General features: G+C 40.7%; 1 protein-coding gene across 1 annotated transcript in view; it reads left to right on the plus strand.

The window, feature by feature from the left end:
- Window positions 1-17,705, plus strand: part of NCKAP1 (NCK associated protein 1) — a 472,154-nt gene that overhangs the window by 167,158 nt on the left and 287,291 nt on the right. The window contains exons 11-12 of the mRNA XM_053698543.1: window positions 2,621-2,717; window positions 12,641-12,747. Coding sequence (XP_053554518.1) covers window positions 2,621-2,717; window positions 12,641-12,747 — 204 coding nt within the window. The remainder of the gene's footprint in view (window positions 1-2,620; window positions 2,718-12,640; window positions 12,748-17,705) is intronic.

Below are 17,705 nucleotides of genomic sequence, written 5' to 3' on the forward strand. Positions count from 1 at the left end.
ATTTTAACCACTTGCCGAGCTCTTCATTCCATTCCTCGGCCGTCATTGGCTTAGTGTATAGAGGTAATCGGACTTATGGTAGCGGCAATGGACATAGTTCCGTTTGCTCGCTTGCATCTTGGACCACTGCAACTATGCATGCTCAAACAGTGGAATGGGGATTTTGCAGATTTATCTCCTCAGATAAATCTGGATCAAGAGACCAGAGACTCTCTTCTTTGGTGGTTGTCACAGGATCACCTGTCCAGGGGAATGTGTTTCCGCAGGCCAGCGTGGGTTATTGTGACGACGGACACCAGCCTACTGGGCTGGGGTGCAGTCTGGAATTCCCTAAAAGCACACGGTTTGTGGACTTAGGAGGAGGCCCTCCTACCGATAAATATTCTGGAATTAAGAGCGATATTCAATGCTCTTCAGGCGTGGCCTCAGCTGGCTTCGGCCGGATTCATTAGGTTTCAGTCCGACAACATCACGACTGTAGCTTATATCAATCATCAGGGGAGAACAAGGAGTTTCTTGGCGATGATAGAAGTTTCCAGGATAATCCGATGGGCAGAAACTCTCTCTTGCCATCTATCAGCGATCTATATCCCAGGGGTAGAGAACTGGGAGGCAGATTTTCTAAGTCGTCAGACTTTTCATCCGGGGGAGTGGGAGCTCCATCCAGAGGTGTTTGCTCAACTGGTTCAGCTATGGGGCACACCAGAATTGGATCTGATGGCGTCTTGTCAGAACGCCAAACTTCCTCGTTACGGATCCAGGTGAAGGGATCCTCAGGCAGTACTGATAGATGCTCTAGCAGTACCCTGGTCGTTCAACCTGGCTTATGTGATTCCACCATTCCCTCTCCTTCCGCGTCTGATTGCCAGAATCAAACAGGAGAGAGCTTCGGTGATTTTGATTGCGCTTGCGTGGCCACGCAGGACTTGGTATGCAGACCTGGTGGACATGTCATCTCTGCCATCATGGACTCCGCCACTGAGACTGGACCTTTTGATTCAAGGTCCATTCAAGCATCCAAATCTATTTTCTCTGCAACTGACTGCTTGGAGATTGAACGCTTGATTTTATCAAAGCGGGGTTTCTCTGAGTCGGTCATAGATACCTTGATTCAGGCTCGAAAGCCTGTCACCAGGAAGATCTATCATAAGATATGGCGTAAATATCTTTTTTGGTGTGAATCCAAAGGCTACTCATGGAGTAAGATCAGGATTGCTAGGATTTTGTCTTTTCTCCAAGAAGGATTGGAGAAAGGATTGTCTGCTAGTTCCTTAAAGGGACAGATATCTGCTTTGTTTATTCAGGCTTTTTGTCAGGCTTTAGTTAGAATTAAGCCTGTGTTTAAACCTGTTGCTCCGCCATGGAGTCTCCAATTTAGTTCTTAAAGTTCTTCAGGGGGTTCCGTTTGAACCCATGCGTTCCATAGATATTAAGCTTCCATCTTGGAAAGTTCTGTTTCTAGTTGCTATCTCTTCAGCTCGAAGAGTTTCTGAACTATCTGCATTACAATGTGACTCGCCTTATCTTGTTTTCCATGCTGATAAGGTGGTTTTGCGTACCAAACCTGGGTTCCTCCCTAAGGTTGTTTCTAACAGGAATATCAATCAGGAAATTGTTGTTCCTTCTCTGTGTCCTAATCCTTCTTCTAAGAAGGACCGTCTGTTGCACAACTTGGACGTGGTTTGTGCCTTGAAGTTTTATTTGCAGGCAACCAAAGATTTTCGCCAATCATGTTCTTTGTTTGTTGTCTATGCTGGAAAGCGTAGAGGTCAAAAGGCTTTGGCTACCTCTCTTTCCTTTTGGCTGAAAAGCATCATCCGTTTGGCTTATGAGACTGCTGGACAGCAGCCTCCTGAAAGAATTACAGCTCACTCCACGAGAGCAGTGGCTTCCACATGGGCTTTTAAAAATGATGCTTCTGTTGAACAGATTTGTAAGGCTGCGACTTGGTCTTCGCTTCATACCTTTTCCAAATTTTCCAAATTTGATACTTTTGCTTCTTCGGAGGCTATTTTTGGGAGAAATGTTTTGCAAGCAGTCCGTTTAGGTTCCTGTCTTGTCCCTCCCTTCATCCGTGTCCTAAAGCTTTGGTATTGGTATCCCACAAGTTAGGATGAATCCGTGGACTCGGTACATCTTGCAAAAGAAAACAGAATTTATGCTTACCTGATAAATTTCTTTCTTTTGCGATGTACCGAGTCCACGGCCCGCCCTGTCTAATCAAGACAGATAGTATTTTTTTATGTAAACTTAAGTCACCTCTGCACCGTATAGTTTCTCCTTTTCTTCCTTGGCCTTCGGTCGAATGACTGGGGGGTGGAGTTAAGGGGGGAGCTATATAGACAGCTCTGCTGTGGTGCTCTCTTTGCTACTTCCTATCAGGAAGGACAATATCCCACAAGTTAGGATAAATCCGTGGACTCGGTACATCGCAAAAGAAAGAAATTTATCAGGTAAGCATAAATTCTGGTTTTTTTTCAAATTTTTTCCCCCTTAAATCTTTTCTGTAATGTAATATGTAAAGCTTAACATTGCTTTGTTGTATATTTGCTGCATGGCTTTAAGAGAACTGTTTGAGCTACTCACATTTTTTGCGTTTTCTGCCTTATATGTATTGTAGGGGTGCAACACACAGAGAAAGGCGCAAATTCTTAAGATCAGCTTTGAAGGAGCTTGCTACTGTTCTTTCTGATCAGCCAGGATTGTTAGGACCAAAAGTAAGTAAAAGTTACACATTTATTGCAGCTTTCTTTTACACGTACTAGTTGTTACCATGGCAATGGCCAAGTTCTGGCAATTGTTTTTATTGGTTTGTTGTCTTTTGTGTATCTACAGCATCTAGCATTGAAATTATGAAAATGGCTTGCAATAGGTATACTACTCTAAATTTCATTATAGGGAAACAAACACGCTGAAAACATAATTTATTTAAGGGAAAACCTGATGGATTCCAGCTCTATTCACTATAGTGCTTAGAGGGGTGTGCTTTAGGCTCACTGAGATGCAGGACTCTGACAAGCATTTCTTCCTTTTGGGATGTTAAATTCACCTAGGAATATTACAGGGTATTATCGCACCAGTCATTGTTACAGGCCCTCCGGTTTCATACTCCACTTGTGCGGGCACCCCCCATCTGGGGTGGGGTACGTCATTACTAGAGACTGTAGGCTTGACTCGCTATAGGCCGCAGAGGGGCGGGGACGCTGTTTACCTGCTGTGAACCTCTTTGATACCATTTCTGCTTCAGATCCACTGCACAACAGTCCTGTGGGAGAACTGTTGCAACGTTTCTCGGCCTATCCAGGGGTGATAAGACGCCCTAAACAGGGCCTAACAAGGAGACAGTGTTTTGTGCCTTGGGACCCAAATACCCCGCTGTAAGGGTCACAAGTGCTAATGGACGACTCTATGTTAAAGGGATATGAAACCCATTTTTTACTTTCATGATTTAGATAGAGCATGCAATTTTAAGCAACTTTCTAATTTACTTCTATTCTCATTTTTTCTTTGTTCTCTTGGTATCTTTATTTGAAAAGCAGGGATGTAAGTTTAGGAGCCGGCCCATTTTTTATTCAGCACTTGGGTAATGCTTGCTTATTGGTGGCTAAATGTAGCCACCAATCAGCAATATATAATTAGATAATATATAATTATGTTTTAATTTATATTCCCCCCCAACCAATCACAAACTATATATATTCTCATTAACACACCTCTTGTCATTTGTTCACCCAATGTGTTCAATTAGCACTCAATAGTGCATTGTTGCTTCTTCAACAAAAAATATCAAAAGAATGAAGCAAATTTGATAACTAAAGTAAATGAAAAAGCTGTTTAAAATTGCATGTTTTGGCTGAATCATGAAAGAATAAAACTGGGTTTTATGTCCCTTTAAGTTAGATGTTATTGCTCGATACCCCTGCTCATATCTTAACACTGTCATCTGGAAAAAGTACCCACATAGAGAATCCCTTTCTTAACTCTTTTTTTTTTCTACCCCTGACCTGAGGGCATATTTCTGCAATTCTGAATCCTGCATCATCGCCTTTTCTGCCAGTCATAACTTCTCTTTAACTTTGAAGATCAGTTTTAGAAGCCTAACCCCAGCCATCTCACTCCCTGTGACTGTTTAATTGTACTCTGGATCGCCTGCTTCTGTGACAATAACATCCTTACAATGCTTTCAAACTCTGCAGCTGTTTGTACAACTAAAACTTGCCTGTCTAAATCTAGCTCTGTTCATGAGGCTACTCTCATAGGGTATCTTCATTTTACACTCTTCATCCTGACAGCAGAGGGCATGCGCACCAACCAACTTTAATCTGTCTCTACTGGTCACATCAGCCTTTCATTTCAGTTCTCCTATTCTGGTATAGTTGGACGGATGTTTTTTCACCTTGGTCTACGTGGTGAGTTCAGCTGCTGCGCTGCTAAGTTTCTGCAAGCTGCTTTCTTATGCTTTCTCGTAATCACAGATGGACTGATGCAAACGTTACATTTGTAATGAGGCTTGGGATTAGATCTCTTCCTAATTAGGATTCCTGTGTCTTTAAATCTTTACGATCCTCTATTTTTATCTTTGTAGAGTTTGATTTGGGTCCAGTTTTTGTTTTGTGCAAAATACATTAGCTGGGTCCAGGGGAGTTTATAACATTTTAGTTTGATTATTCAACACTTACACCTGAATATCTAAACTGTGATCCATCTTGAAAGGTTCAATTTCTTTCATGTAATTGGCAAGAGTCTATGAGCTAGTGACACATGGGATATACAATCCTACCACGAGGGTCAAAGTTTTCCAAACCTCAAAATGCCTATAAATACACCCCTCACCACACCTACAATTCAGTTTTACAAACTTTGCCTCCCTATGGATTTGGTGAAGTAAGTTTGTGCTTGATTTGCTTGATTTTCTTCTGTGATATGCGCTTCTCAGCATTTTGAAGCCCGATTCCTCGGAGTACAGTGAATGTCAGAGGGATGAAGGGAGTATCACTTGTTGAATTCTATGGTTTTCCCTTTGGGAAATCTTTTCATAGGTTCTCTGTTATCAGTCGTAGAGATTCATCTCCTACCTCCCTTTTTAGATCGACGATATACTCTCATATTCCATTACCTCTACTGATAACTGTTTCAGTACTGGTTTGGCTATCTGCTATATGTAGATGGGTCTTTTTCAGTAAGTATGTTTTCATTACTTAAAGGGACAGTCAACACCAGAATTTTTGTTGTTTAAAAAGAAAGATAATCCCTTTATTACCCATTCCCCAGTTTTGCATATCCAACACAGTTCTAATAATACACGTTTTACCTCTGTAATTATTTTGTATCTAAGCCTCTGCTGACTGCCCCCTTATTTCAGTTCTTTTGACAGACATGGAGTTTAGCCAATTAGTGCTCACTCCTAGGTCACTTTACGTGCATGAGCTCAATGTTATCTATATGAAACATGTGAACTAATGCCCTCTAGTGGTCAAAATGTATTCAGATTAGAGGCAGTCTTCAAGGTCTAAAAAAATTAGCATTCTACCAAGAGAACAAAGCAAAATTGGTGATAAAAGTAAATTTGGAAGTTGTTTAAAATTGCATGCTCTATCTGAATCATGAAAGTTTTTTTTGGACTGGACTGTCCCTTTAAGACACTCATCTATGGTTTGGCACTTTATGTATTAATGTAAAGTTCTAAATATATGTATTGTACTTATATTTGCCATGAGTCAGGTTTATGTATATTTCTTTTTGCAGACTAACGGTTTCAAAATTGGGAAAACATATTTAGGAAGTTACTTTTTTCTTACCTGGGGTATAGTCTTTTCTTAAAAAATCACTGTTTTCATTAATTTTCACGGGCAAATTGGGCTCGCGAGGCCGCAAAATGCTAATATTTATTGCGTCATTCTTGTCGCGGGAATTTTTTTGGCATGAAGGTACGTTCGGTGATGCAAATTTGCCATTTTTCATGTAATTGGCAAGAGTCCATGAGCTAGTGACGTATGGGATATACAATCCTACCAGGAGGGAAAAGTTTCCCAAACCTCAAAATGCCTATAAATACACCCCTCATCACACCCACAATTCAGTTTTACAAACTTTGCCTCCTATGGAGGTGGTGAAGTAAGTTTGTGCTAAGATTTCTACGTTGACATGCGCTTCTCAGCATTTTTGAAGCCCGATTCCTCTCAGAGTACAGTGAATATCAGAGGGATGTGAAGGGAGTATCACCTATTGAATGCAATGGTTTTCCTCACGTGGATCTATTTCATAGGTTCTCTGTTATCGGTCATAGAGATTCATCTCCTACCTCCCTTTTCAGATCGACGATATACTCTCATATTCCATTACCTCTACTGATAACCGTTTCAGTACTGGTTTGGCTATCTGCTATATGTGGATGGGTGTCTTTTGGTAAGTATGTTTTCATTACTTAAGACACTCTCAGCTATGGTTTGGCACTTTATGTATTTTATAAAGTTCTAAATATATGTATTGTACTTATATTTGCCATGATTCAGGTTTTCAGTATATTTCCTTTTGCAGACTGTCAGTTTCATGTCTGGGAAATGCTTTTTTATGAAAATGTATTTCTTACCTGTGGTATAGTCTCTTTTTCAAATTTGACTGTCTCTTAAATTTGCGGGCAGCATTAGGCTTGCGAGGGCGCAAAATGCTAACGTTTATTGCGTCATTCTTGGCGCGAGATTTTTTTGGCGCAAAGTTTTTCCGGCGTCTTAGTTGACACCGAGTCCTTCACAAGGTTGCATCATCTATGACGCGAGTGTGACGTTTCCGGACGTTTTTGGCATCAAAAAAATATTTTTCTGTTTGTTGTGCGTCATACTTGGCGCCAAATATTTTCATTATTTAAGACCCCTTTGCTATTTGCCTCTTGCCTTTTTTCTATGTCAGAGGACTATTCTATTTGCATTTTTTCCCATTCCTAAAACTGCCATATAAAGAAATTGATAATTTTTCTTTATATGTTGTTTTTTTCTCTTACATTTGCAAGATGTCTCAAACTGATCCTGTCTCAGAAATCACTGTTGGAACCCTGCTGTCTGATAAGTTCTACCAAAGCTAAGTACATTTGTTGTAAACTTGTGGAGATTATACCTCCAGCTGTGGTTTGTAATAGTTGTCATGATAAACTTTTACATGCAGAAAATGTATCCATCAGTAGTAGTTCATTACCTGTTGCTGTTCCCTCAACATCTAATGCACAAGTTATACCTGTAAATTTAAAAGAATTTATTTCTGATTCTATTTAGAAGGCTTTGTCTGCCATTCCGCCTTCTAATAAAGTAAAAGGTCTTTTTAAAACTTCTCATAGAGTTGATGAAATTTCAAATGACCGGCAACATACAGATTTATCCTTCTCTGATGAGGATTTATCTGATTCAGAAGATCCTGCCTCAGATATTGACACTGACAAATCCTCTTATTTATTTAAAATGGAGTATATTCGTTCTTTGTTAAAAGAAGTGTTGATTACATTAGATATGGAGGAAGTCCTCTTGATATCAAAACTAGTAAACGTTTAAATTCTGTTTATAAACCTCCTGTGGTTATTCCAGAGGTTTTTCCAGTTCCTGATGCTATTTCTGATATGATATTTCTGATATGATTTCTAAAGAATGGAATAGGCTTCTTTTATTCCTTCAAGGTTTAAAACCTTTGCCAGCAGTTAGATTGGAGTTTTAGGAAAAGATCCCCAAGGTTGATGGGGCTATCTCTACTCTTGCTAAACGTACTACTATTCCTATGGAAGATAGTACTTCTTTTAAAGATCCTTTAGATAGGAAACTTGAATCTCATCTAAGGAAGGCTTATTTATATTCAGGTCATCTTCTTAGGCCTGCAATTTCTTTGGCTGAAGTTGCAGCTGCTTCAACTTTTTGGTTGGAAACTTTAACGCAACAAGTATCGGATCATGATTTGTCTAGCATTGTTAAGTTGATTCAACATGCTAATAATTTCATTTGTGATGCCATTTTTGATATAATCAAAATTGATGTTAAATATATGTCTTTAGCTAGAAGAGCTTTGTGGCTCAAATCTTGGAATGCTGATATGACTTCTAAGTCCAGATTGCTATCTCTTTCTTTCCAAGGTAATACATTATTATTGGATTCAATCATTTCAACTGTCACTGGGGGGAAGGGAGTTTTTTTGCCTCAGGATAAAAGACCTAAGGGTAAATCTAAAGCTTCTAACCGTTTTCGTTCCTTTCGACAACATAAGGAACAGAAACCTAATCCTCCCCCCAATGAATCTGTTTCCAATTGGAAGCCTTCTTCAAATTGGAATAAATCCAATCCATTTAAGAAATCAAAGCCAGCTCCCAAGTCCGCATGAAGGTGCGGCCCTCATTCCAGCTCAGCTGGTAGGGGGCAGATTAAAATTTTTCAAAGATGTTTTGATCAATTCGGTCCAAAATCATTGGATTCAGAGTATTGTCTCTCAGGGGTACAGAATAGGATTCAGAGTAAGACCGCCTGTGAGAAGATTTTTTCTCTCACGCATTCCAGCAAACCCAGTAAAGGCTCAGGCTTTCCTGAAGTGTGTTTCAGACCTGGAGTTATCAGGGGTAATCATGCCAGTTCCGTTTCAGGAACGGGGTCTGGGGTTTTATTCAAATCTATTCATTGTCCCAAAGAAAGAAAATTCATTCAGACCAGTTCTGGATTTTAAGATTTTGAATCAATATGTAAGAGTACCAACATTCAAAATGGTGACTATAAGGACTATTCTGCCTTTTGTTCAGCAAGGGCTTTATATGTCCACAATAGACTTATAGGATGCATATCTTCATATTCCGATTCATCTGAATCACTATCAGTTCCTGAGATTCTCTTTTCTAGACAAGCATTACCAATTTGTTGCTCTTCCTTTTGGCATAGCAACAGCTCCAAGGATCTTTTCAAAGGTTCTCGTGCCCTACTGTCTGTAATCAGAGAGTGGGGTATTGCCGTGTTTCCTTATTTGGACGATATCTTGGTACTCGCTCAGTCTTTACGTTCTGCAGAATCTCACACGAATCAACTAGTGTTGTTTCTTCAAAGACATGGTTGGAGGATCAATTAACCAAAAAGTTCTTTGATTCCTCAGACAAAGGAAACCTTTTTAGGTTTCCAGATAGATTAAGTGTCCATGACTTTGTCTCTAACAGACAAGAGACGTTTGAAATTGGTTGCAGCCTGTCGGAACCTTCAGACTCGGTCATTCCCTTCAGTAGGTATGTGCATGGAAGTTTTAGGTCTCATGACTGCAACAGCGGACGCGATCCCCTTTGCTCTTTTTCATATGAGACCTCTCCAGCTTTGTATGCTGAACCAATGGTGCAGAGATTATACAAGGATATCACAATTAATATCCTTAAATCCCAATGTTCGACTTTCTCTGACTTGGTGGTTAGATCACCATCGTATAAATCTAGGGGCCTCTTTCGTTCGTCTAACCTGGACTGTGATCACAACAGATGCGAGTCTTTCAGATTGGGGAGCTGTTTGGGGATCTCTGACAGCACAAGGAGTTTGGAAATTTCAAGAGGCGAGATTACCAATCAATATTTTGGAACTTCATGCGATTCTCAGGGCTCTTCAGTTTTGGTCTCTGTTGAAGAGAGATCCGTTCATTTGTTTTCAGACAGACAATATCACAACTGTGGCATATGTCAATCATCAGGGTGGGACTCACAGTCCTCAAGCTATGAAAGAAGTATCTCGGACACTTGTTTGGGCGGAATCCAGTTCCTGTCTAATTTCTGAGGTTCATATCCCAGGTATAGACAATTGGGAAGCGGATTATCTCAGTCATCAGACTTTACATCCGGGAGAATGGTCTCTCCACCCAGATGTGTTTTCTCAAATTGTTCAGATGTGGGGGCTTCCAGAAATAGATCTGATGGCATCTCATCTAAACAAAAAACTGCCCAGGTACCTGTCCAGGTTCAGGGATCCTCAGGCGGAAGCAGTGGATGCGTTGACACTTCCTTGGTGTTATCAACCTGCTTATATTTTCCCGCCTCTAGTTCTTCCAAGAGTGATCTCCAAATTCATCATGGAACAATCGTTTGTGCTGCTGGTGGCTCCAGCATGGTCTCACCGGTTTTGGTATGCGGCTCTTGTTCGGATGTCCAGTTGCCAACCTTGGCCACTTTCATTAAGATCAGACCTTCTATCTCAAGGTCCGTTTTTCCATCAGGATCTCAAATAATTAAATTTGAAGGTATGGAAATTGAACGCTTAGTGTTTAGTCTGTTTCTAGAAAGATTTATTATCGAGTTTGGAAGCCTTATATTTCATGGTGTTCTTCTCATAAATTCTCTTGGCATTCTTTTAGAATTCCTAGAATTTTACAGTTTCTTCAGTATGGTTTGGATAAAGGTTTGTCTGCAAGTTCCTTGAAAGGACAAATCTCTGCTCTTTCTGTTTTATTCCACAGAAAAATGGCTAAACTTCCTTATATTCACTGTTTTGTACAGGCCTTGGTTCGTATTAAGCCTGTTATTAAATCAATCTCTCCTCCATGGAGTCTTAATTTGGTTTTGAGGGCTTTACAGGCTCCTCCATTTGAGCCTATGCGTTCTTTGGACATTAAACTACTTTCTTGGAAAGTGTTGTTCATTTTGGCCACCTCTTCTGCTAGAAGAGTTTCTGAATTATCTGCTCTCTTGCGAATCTCCTTTTCTGATTTTTTTATCAGGATAAGGCAGTTTTGCAGACTTTATTTAAATTCTTACCTAAGGTTGTGAATTCTAACAACATTAATAGAGAAATTGTTGTCCCTTCTTTGTGTCCTAATCCTAAGAATTCTTTGGAGAGATCTTTACATTCTTTGGATGTGGTGAGAGCTCTGAAATATTATGTTGAAGCTACTAAAGATTTCAGGAAGACTTCTAGTCTATTTGTTATTTTTTCTGGCTCCAGGAATTGTCAGAAGGCTTCTGCCTTTTCTTTGGCATTGTGGTTAAAGCTTTTGATTCATCAAGCTTATTTGGAGTCGGGTAAATCCCCGCCTCAGAGAATTACAGCTCATTCTACTAGATCAGTTTCCACTTCTTGGTTTTTTAAGAATGAAGCTTCAGTTGATCAGATTTGCAAAGCAGCAACTTGGTCTTCTTTGCATACATTTACTAAATACTACCATTTTGATGTTTTTCTTCTTCGGAAGCAGTTTTTGGTAGGAAAGTTCTTCAGGCAGCTGTTTCAGTTTCATTTTTCTGCTTTTGATTTAAGTATTTCCTTTTATTTTTGAGAATAAACTTATATTTGGGTTGTGGATTCATTTTTTTCAGCGAATGGCTGTTTTTATTTTGTCCCTCCCTCTCTAGTGACTCTTACGTGGAGTTCCACATCTTGGGTATTGCTATCCCATACGTCACTCGCTCATGGACTCTTGCTAATTACATGAAAGAAAACATTATTTATGTAAGAACTTACCTGATAAATTCATTTCTTTCATATTGGCAAGAGTCCATGAGGCCCACCCCCTTTTTATGTTGGTTATGATTTTTTTGTATAAAGCACAATTATTTCCAAATTCCTTTGTTAATGCTTTTTACTCCTTTCTTTATCACCCCACTACTTGGCTATTCGTTAAACTGAATTGTGGGTGTGGTGAGGGGTGTATTTTATAGGCACTTTGAAGTTTGGGAAACTTTGCCCCTCCTGGTAGGAATGTATATCCCATACGTCACTAGCTCATGGACTCTTGCCAATATGAAAGAAATTAATTTATCAGGTAAGTTCTTACATAAATTACGTTATCCTACTACCACTTTTCAGTAATGCCAAAACATACCCATATAGCAAGCCTACTATATATATGGTGTCCGAACTTGATTTTCTTGTGCAGTTCTCTCCTCCTATCAGTCTCTAAAACCTACCACTGTGTTCTCATAACACAGGTAGAGCACATCATTTATCACTCTTCTGACAAAACTTTTATTCAAGCCCTTATCCTCTTCCTGTCATGACCATTCACTCTCTAGTGTTCCTGCTTCTGAAGAACATGCCTCTTAGCATGGGTTGAAGTGGTTTAATGAGCAAAAACAACACTTTCAGTTGCATGAAAAAACATCTAGGAGTAAATTCCCATATATTTAAAGAAACTTGAAACCCACATTTTTTTACTTCCATGATTCAGATAGAGCATGCAATTTTTAGGTTTCCCGTTTACGTCTATTATAAAAATTGACTTTGATCTTTTGATTTCCTTTGTTGAAAAGCAGAGAGGCAGGCTCAGGAGTGTGCATGTGTCTGGCAGTAGTTTTGTAAAAATGCTATTAACTATATTATGCATTATTAAAACACTGTTGTCTTTTAGTACTCAAAAAGCATTCTTTCAAAACTGCCGTATAGTGCTCCAGACACATACCTAAGATTTCTAATAGAAATTCTAAACGTTCTTAAAATGGTATGTTGGATTTCATCACCTTTTAATACTTTGCAGCTGATAGAACATGTCACTGGGAATGCAAGGGGAAATAAAAGCACAGTGTCCTTTTATAAATGTATTGAAACAGTTGATGTTGTAATAAATACAGTTTAATTGATTTAATGACAATAGGATTTTCACCAGAACTTAATATATACATACAGTGACTTGAGCTTGAAAAGTAACTGCTTTTCTCCTTTTCTAGGCACTTTTTGTCTTTATGGCATTATCTTTTGCACGAGATGAGATAATATGGCTTCTTCGCCATGCAGACAACATACCAAAGAAAGTTGCAGATGACTTCATGGATAAGTATGCATTCTATAACTGTGTCTGTTTTCACCTTATGTATACAATCTGTCACTTGATATAATGTTCTTTTATAAAGGTGGTGAGAGTCCATGAGCCATTACTCCTAGCCACTAAGAGAAGGCAAATATTCCCAGAACTTCAGGAGCTCTTAAAAACCCTCCCACCCCACTGTTAAGCTAGTCTTATCTTTGCCTTAACAGGAGGAAGATGAAGAATGGAAGTGCTCCAAGTGTTCTTTTGTGAGAGGGGTTCTTAGACTGATTTGAGGCCCATTTTCCCCTCAGAGAGCTACTGTATTGGCAGAGGGAAGTTTATGGCGTATTGGGTAGTGGCACAATTACACCCAGTGGGCGTTAGTCACAGGCCTGCCACAGGTGTTACTGGGACCATTCCATTGTCGCCTCCTGTTAGATAATCATTAGCCTCCATATACTTGGATCCTCTGCTGTCACGCATACAGCACTGGATTGGATATATACTGTAAGCAGTTTTTTCCTTCAGATGGTAAGTCCTATAGTGCAGGTTCTGACTTGGTAAATATGTAGTTTATTTATGTGGGCACTCACATAGGGCTAGATTGAGGGTGGCGTTTTAACAGTTGCGCACAAGCAATAGGGGTTTTTTCGCGGGTGTTTGTGCATGTTGGAAGTAAATGCGTTCACTCGAGCGCAATTAAATTTAATGTGCGTCAGTTTAGTGCGACTTCAGAGCTCTGGTTAACTGTTAAAGGGACAGTCAAGTCCCAAATTTTTTTCATAATTCAAATAGGGCATGTAATTTTAAACAACTTTCCAATTTTACTTTTATCACCAATTTCTCTTGTTAAGTGTGTTCAGTCCACGGGTCATCCATTACTTATGGGATATATTCTCCTTCCCAACAGGAAGTTGCAAGAGGATCACCCAAGCAGAGCTGCTATATAGCTCCTCCCCTCACATGTCATATCCAGTCATTCTCTTGCAACCCTCAACAAAGAAGGAGGTCGCGAGAGGAGCTGGAGTTTTTACTTAATTATTCTTCAATCAAAAGTTTGTTATTTTAAATGGCACCGGAGTGTGCTGTTTTTCTATCTCAGGCAGTATTTGGAAGACGAAACTGCCTGCGTTTTCTATGATCTTAGCAGGCGTAACTAAGATCCACTGGCTGTTCTCGACATTCTGAGGAGTGGGGTAACTTCAGAAAATGGGAATAGCATGCGGGGTCTCCCGCAAATGAGGTATGTGCAGTACAATATTTTCTGGGAATGGAATTGACTAAGAAAACACTGCTGTTACCCGTATGATGTAAGTACAGCCTTAAATGCAGTAGTAGTGACTGGTATCAGGCTGATAAATGTATGCACAGTAGAGTTATTTTCTAGGGAGAAAAAATACTGTTAATACTGATATAATGTGTGAGCCTTAACTGCAGTAGAAGCGACTGGTAGCAGGCTTAGTAATAACTTTACACAGCATCTGAAATGTTGTTTTTTAAAACGTTTACTGGCATGTTAATCGTTTTGTGAGGTACTTTGGTGATAAATCTTTTTGGGCATGATTTTTTTCCACACGGCTAACTTATATTTCTGCATAGAAACCGTTATATCAGGTCTCCCACTGTTGTAATAGGAGTGGGAGGGACCTTTTTTAGCGCCTTGTTGCGCAGTTAAAATTCTAGCACAGTCTTCCTGCTTCTTCCTCTTTGATCCAGGACGTCTCCAGAGAGCTCAGGGATCTTCAAAATTCGTTTTTGAGGGAGGTAATCAGTCACAGCAGACCTGTGACAGTGTGTTTGACTGTGATAAAAGCGTTAAATCTTAATTTGATATCCGTTTTTTGGGTACTGAGGGGTTAATCATCCTTTTGCTAATGGGTGCAATCCTCTGCTAATTAATACATTTTAAGAATTGTTGACTATAACTGAACTAGTTCTTTGTTATTCAATTGTGTTTTTGTTTTTTAAAAAAAAGTGCTGCAGCGTTTTTTATATTGCTTGTAAACTTATTGAAGTAATTTCCAAGCTTGCTAGCTTCTTTGCTCGTCTGTTTAAACATGTCTGATACAGAGGAATCTGCTTGTTCATTATGTTTAAAAGCCGATGTGGAGCCCAATAGAAATATGTGTACCAATTGTATTGATATTACTTTGAATAAAAGTCAATCTGTACCGATAAAGAAATTATCACCAGACAACGAGGGGGAAGTTATGCCGTCTAACTCTCCTCACGTGTCAGTACCTTCGTCTCCCGCTCGGGAGGTGCGTAAGATTGAGGCGCCAAGTACATCAAGGCCCTTACAAATCACTTTACATGATATAGCTAATGTTATGAAAGAAGTATTATACAATATGCCCGAGTTAAGAGGCAAGCGCAACAGCTCTGGGTTAAGGACACGAGAGCCATGACACGAGAGCCATGTCTGATACTGCGTCACAATTTGCAGAACATGAGGATGGAGAGCTTCATTCTGTGGGTGACGGTTCTGATTCGGGGAGACCGTATTCAGAAATTTTAAATTTAAGCTTGAGAACCTCCGCGTGTTGCTAGGGGAGGTGTTAGCGGCTCTGAATGATTGTGACACGGTGGCAATCCCAGAGAAATTATGTAGGCTGGATAAATACTATGCGGTACCGGTGTGTACTGACGTTTTTCCTATACCAAAGAGGCTTACAGAGATTATTAGCAAGGAGTGGGATAGACCCGGTGTGCCTTTTTCCCCTCCTCCAATATTTAGAAAAATGTTCCCTATAGACGCCACCACACGAGACTTATGGAAGACGGTCCCTAAGGTGGAGGGAGCAGTTTCTACTTTAGCCAAGCGTACCACTATCCCGGTGGAGGATAGCTGTGCTTTCTCAGATCCAATGGATAAAAAATTAGAGGGTTACCTTAAGAAAATGTTTGTTCAACAAGGTTTTATATTACAGCCTCTTGCATGCATTGCGCCTGTCACTGCTGCAGCGGCATTCTGGTTTGAGTCTCTGGAAGAGGCGATTCGCACAGTAGCATTGGATGAATCTTTGAGCAAGATTAGAACCCTTAAGCTGGCTAATGCGTTTGTTTCGGATGCCGTAGTGCATTTAACCAAACTTACGGCTAAGAATTCCGGATTCGCCATACAGGCGCGCAGAGCGCTATGGCTTAAATCATGGTCAGCAGATGTAACTTCTAAGTCTAAACTACTAAACATTCCTTTCAAAGGGCAGACCTTATTCGGGCCCGGCTTGAAGGAAATTATTGCTGACATTACTGGAGGTAAGGGCCACACCCTTCCTCAGGACAGGGCCAAATCAAAGGCCAAACAGTCTAATTTTCGTGCCTTTCGTAATTTCAAGGCAGGAGCAGCATCAACTTCCTCCGCTCCAAAACAGGAAGGAACTACTGCTCGTTACAGACAGGGTTGGAAAGGCAACCAGTCATGGAACAAGGGCAAGCAGGCCAGAAAGCCTACTTCCGCCCCTAAGACAGCATGAAGACAGGGCCCCCTTTCCGGAGACGGATCTAGTGGGGGGCAGACTTTCTCTCTTCGCCCAGGCTTGGGCAAGAGATGTACAGGATCCCTGGACGTTGGAGATTATATCTCAGGGATACCTTCTGGATTTCAAAACTTCTCCTTCACAAGGGAGGTTTCATCTGTCAAGGTTATCAACAAACCTAGTAAAGAAAGAGGCATTTCTACAATGTGTACAAGACCTCTTAGTGATGGGAGTGATCCACCCAGTTCCGCGAACGGAACAGGGGCAAGGGTTTTATTCAAATCTGTTTGTGGTTCCCAAGAAAGAGGGAACTTTCAGACCAATCTTAGACTTAAAAATCTTAAACAAATTCCTAAGGGTTCCGTCGTTCAAGATGGAAACCATTCGGACCATCCTACCCATGATCCCAAAGGGTCAATATATGACCACAGTGGACTTAAAGGATGCCTACCTTCACATACCGATTCACAAAGATCATTATCGGTACCTAAGGTTTACCTTTCTAGACAGGCATTACCAGTTTGTAGCTCTTCCCTTCGGGTTAGCTGCGGCCCCGAGAATTTTTACAAAGGTTCTGGGCTCACTTTTGGCGGTACTAAGACCACGAGGCATAGCGGTGGCTCCGTACCTAGACGACATTCTGATACAAGCGTCAAGTTTTCAAAATGCAAAGTCTCATACAGAGATAGTTCTAGCATTTCTGAGGTCGCATGGGTGGAAAGTGAACGTGGAGAAGAGTTCTCTGTTACCACTCACAAGGGTCCCTTTTCTAGGGACTCTTATAGATTCTGTAGAGATGAAGATTTACCTGATGGAGTCTAGGTTATCAAAGATTCTCAATGCTTGCCGTGTCCTTCACTCCATTCCAAGCCCATCAGTAGCTCAGTGCATGGAAGTAATCGGCTTAATGGTCGCGGCAATGGACATAGTACCATTTGCGCGCCTACATCTCAGACCGCTGCAACTATGCATGCTAAGTCAATGGAACGGGGATTACTCAGATCTGTCCCCTTTGCTAAATCTGGACCAGGAGACCAGAGATTCTCTACTCTGGTGGTTGTCACGGGTTCATCTGTCCAAAGGAATGACTTTTCGCAGACCAGATTGGACGATTGTAACAACAGATGCCAGCCTACTAGGCTGGGGAGCAGTCTGGAACTCCCTGAAGGCTCAGGGATCGTGGACTCAGGAGGAGAGACTCCTCCCGATAAACATTCTAGAATTAAGAGCAATATTCAATGCTCTTCTAACTTGGCCTCAGTTAGCAACACTGAGGTTCATCAGCTTTCAGTCGGACAACATCACGACTGTGGCTTACATCAATCATCAAGGGGGAACCAGGAGTTCCCTAGCGATGTTGGAAGTCTCGAAGATAATTCGCTGGGCAGAGTCTCACTCTTGCCACCTGTCAGCGATCTACATCCCAGGCGTGGAGAACTGGGAGGCGGATTTTCTAAGTCGACAGACCTTTCATCCGGGGGAGTGGGAACTTCACCCGGAGGTATT

The sequence above is a fragment of the Bombina bombina genome, chromosome 1 (assembly GCF_027579735.1).
Source record: "Bombina bombina isolate aBomBom1 chromosome 1, aBomBom1.pri, whole genome shotgun sequence".
In the NCBI taxonomy this organism is placed as follows: Eukaryota; Metazoa; Chordata; class Amphibia; order Anura; family Bombinatoridae; genus Bombina; species Bombina bombina.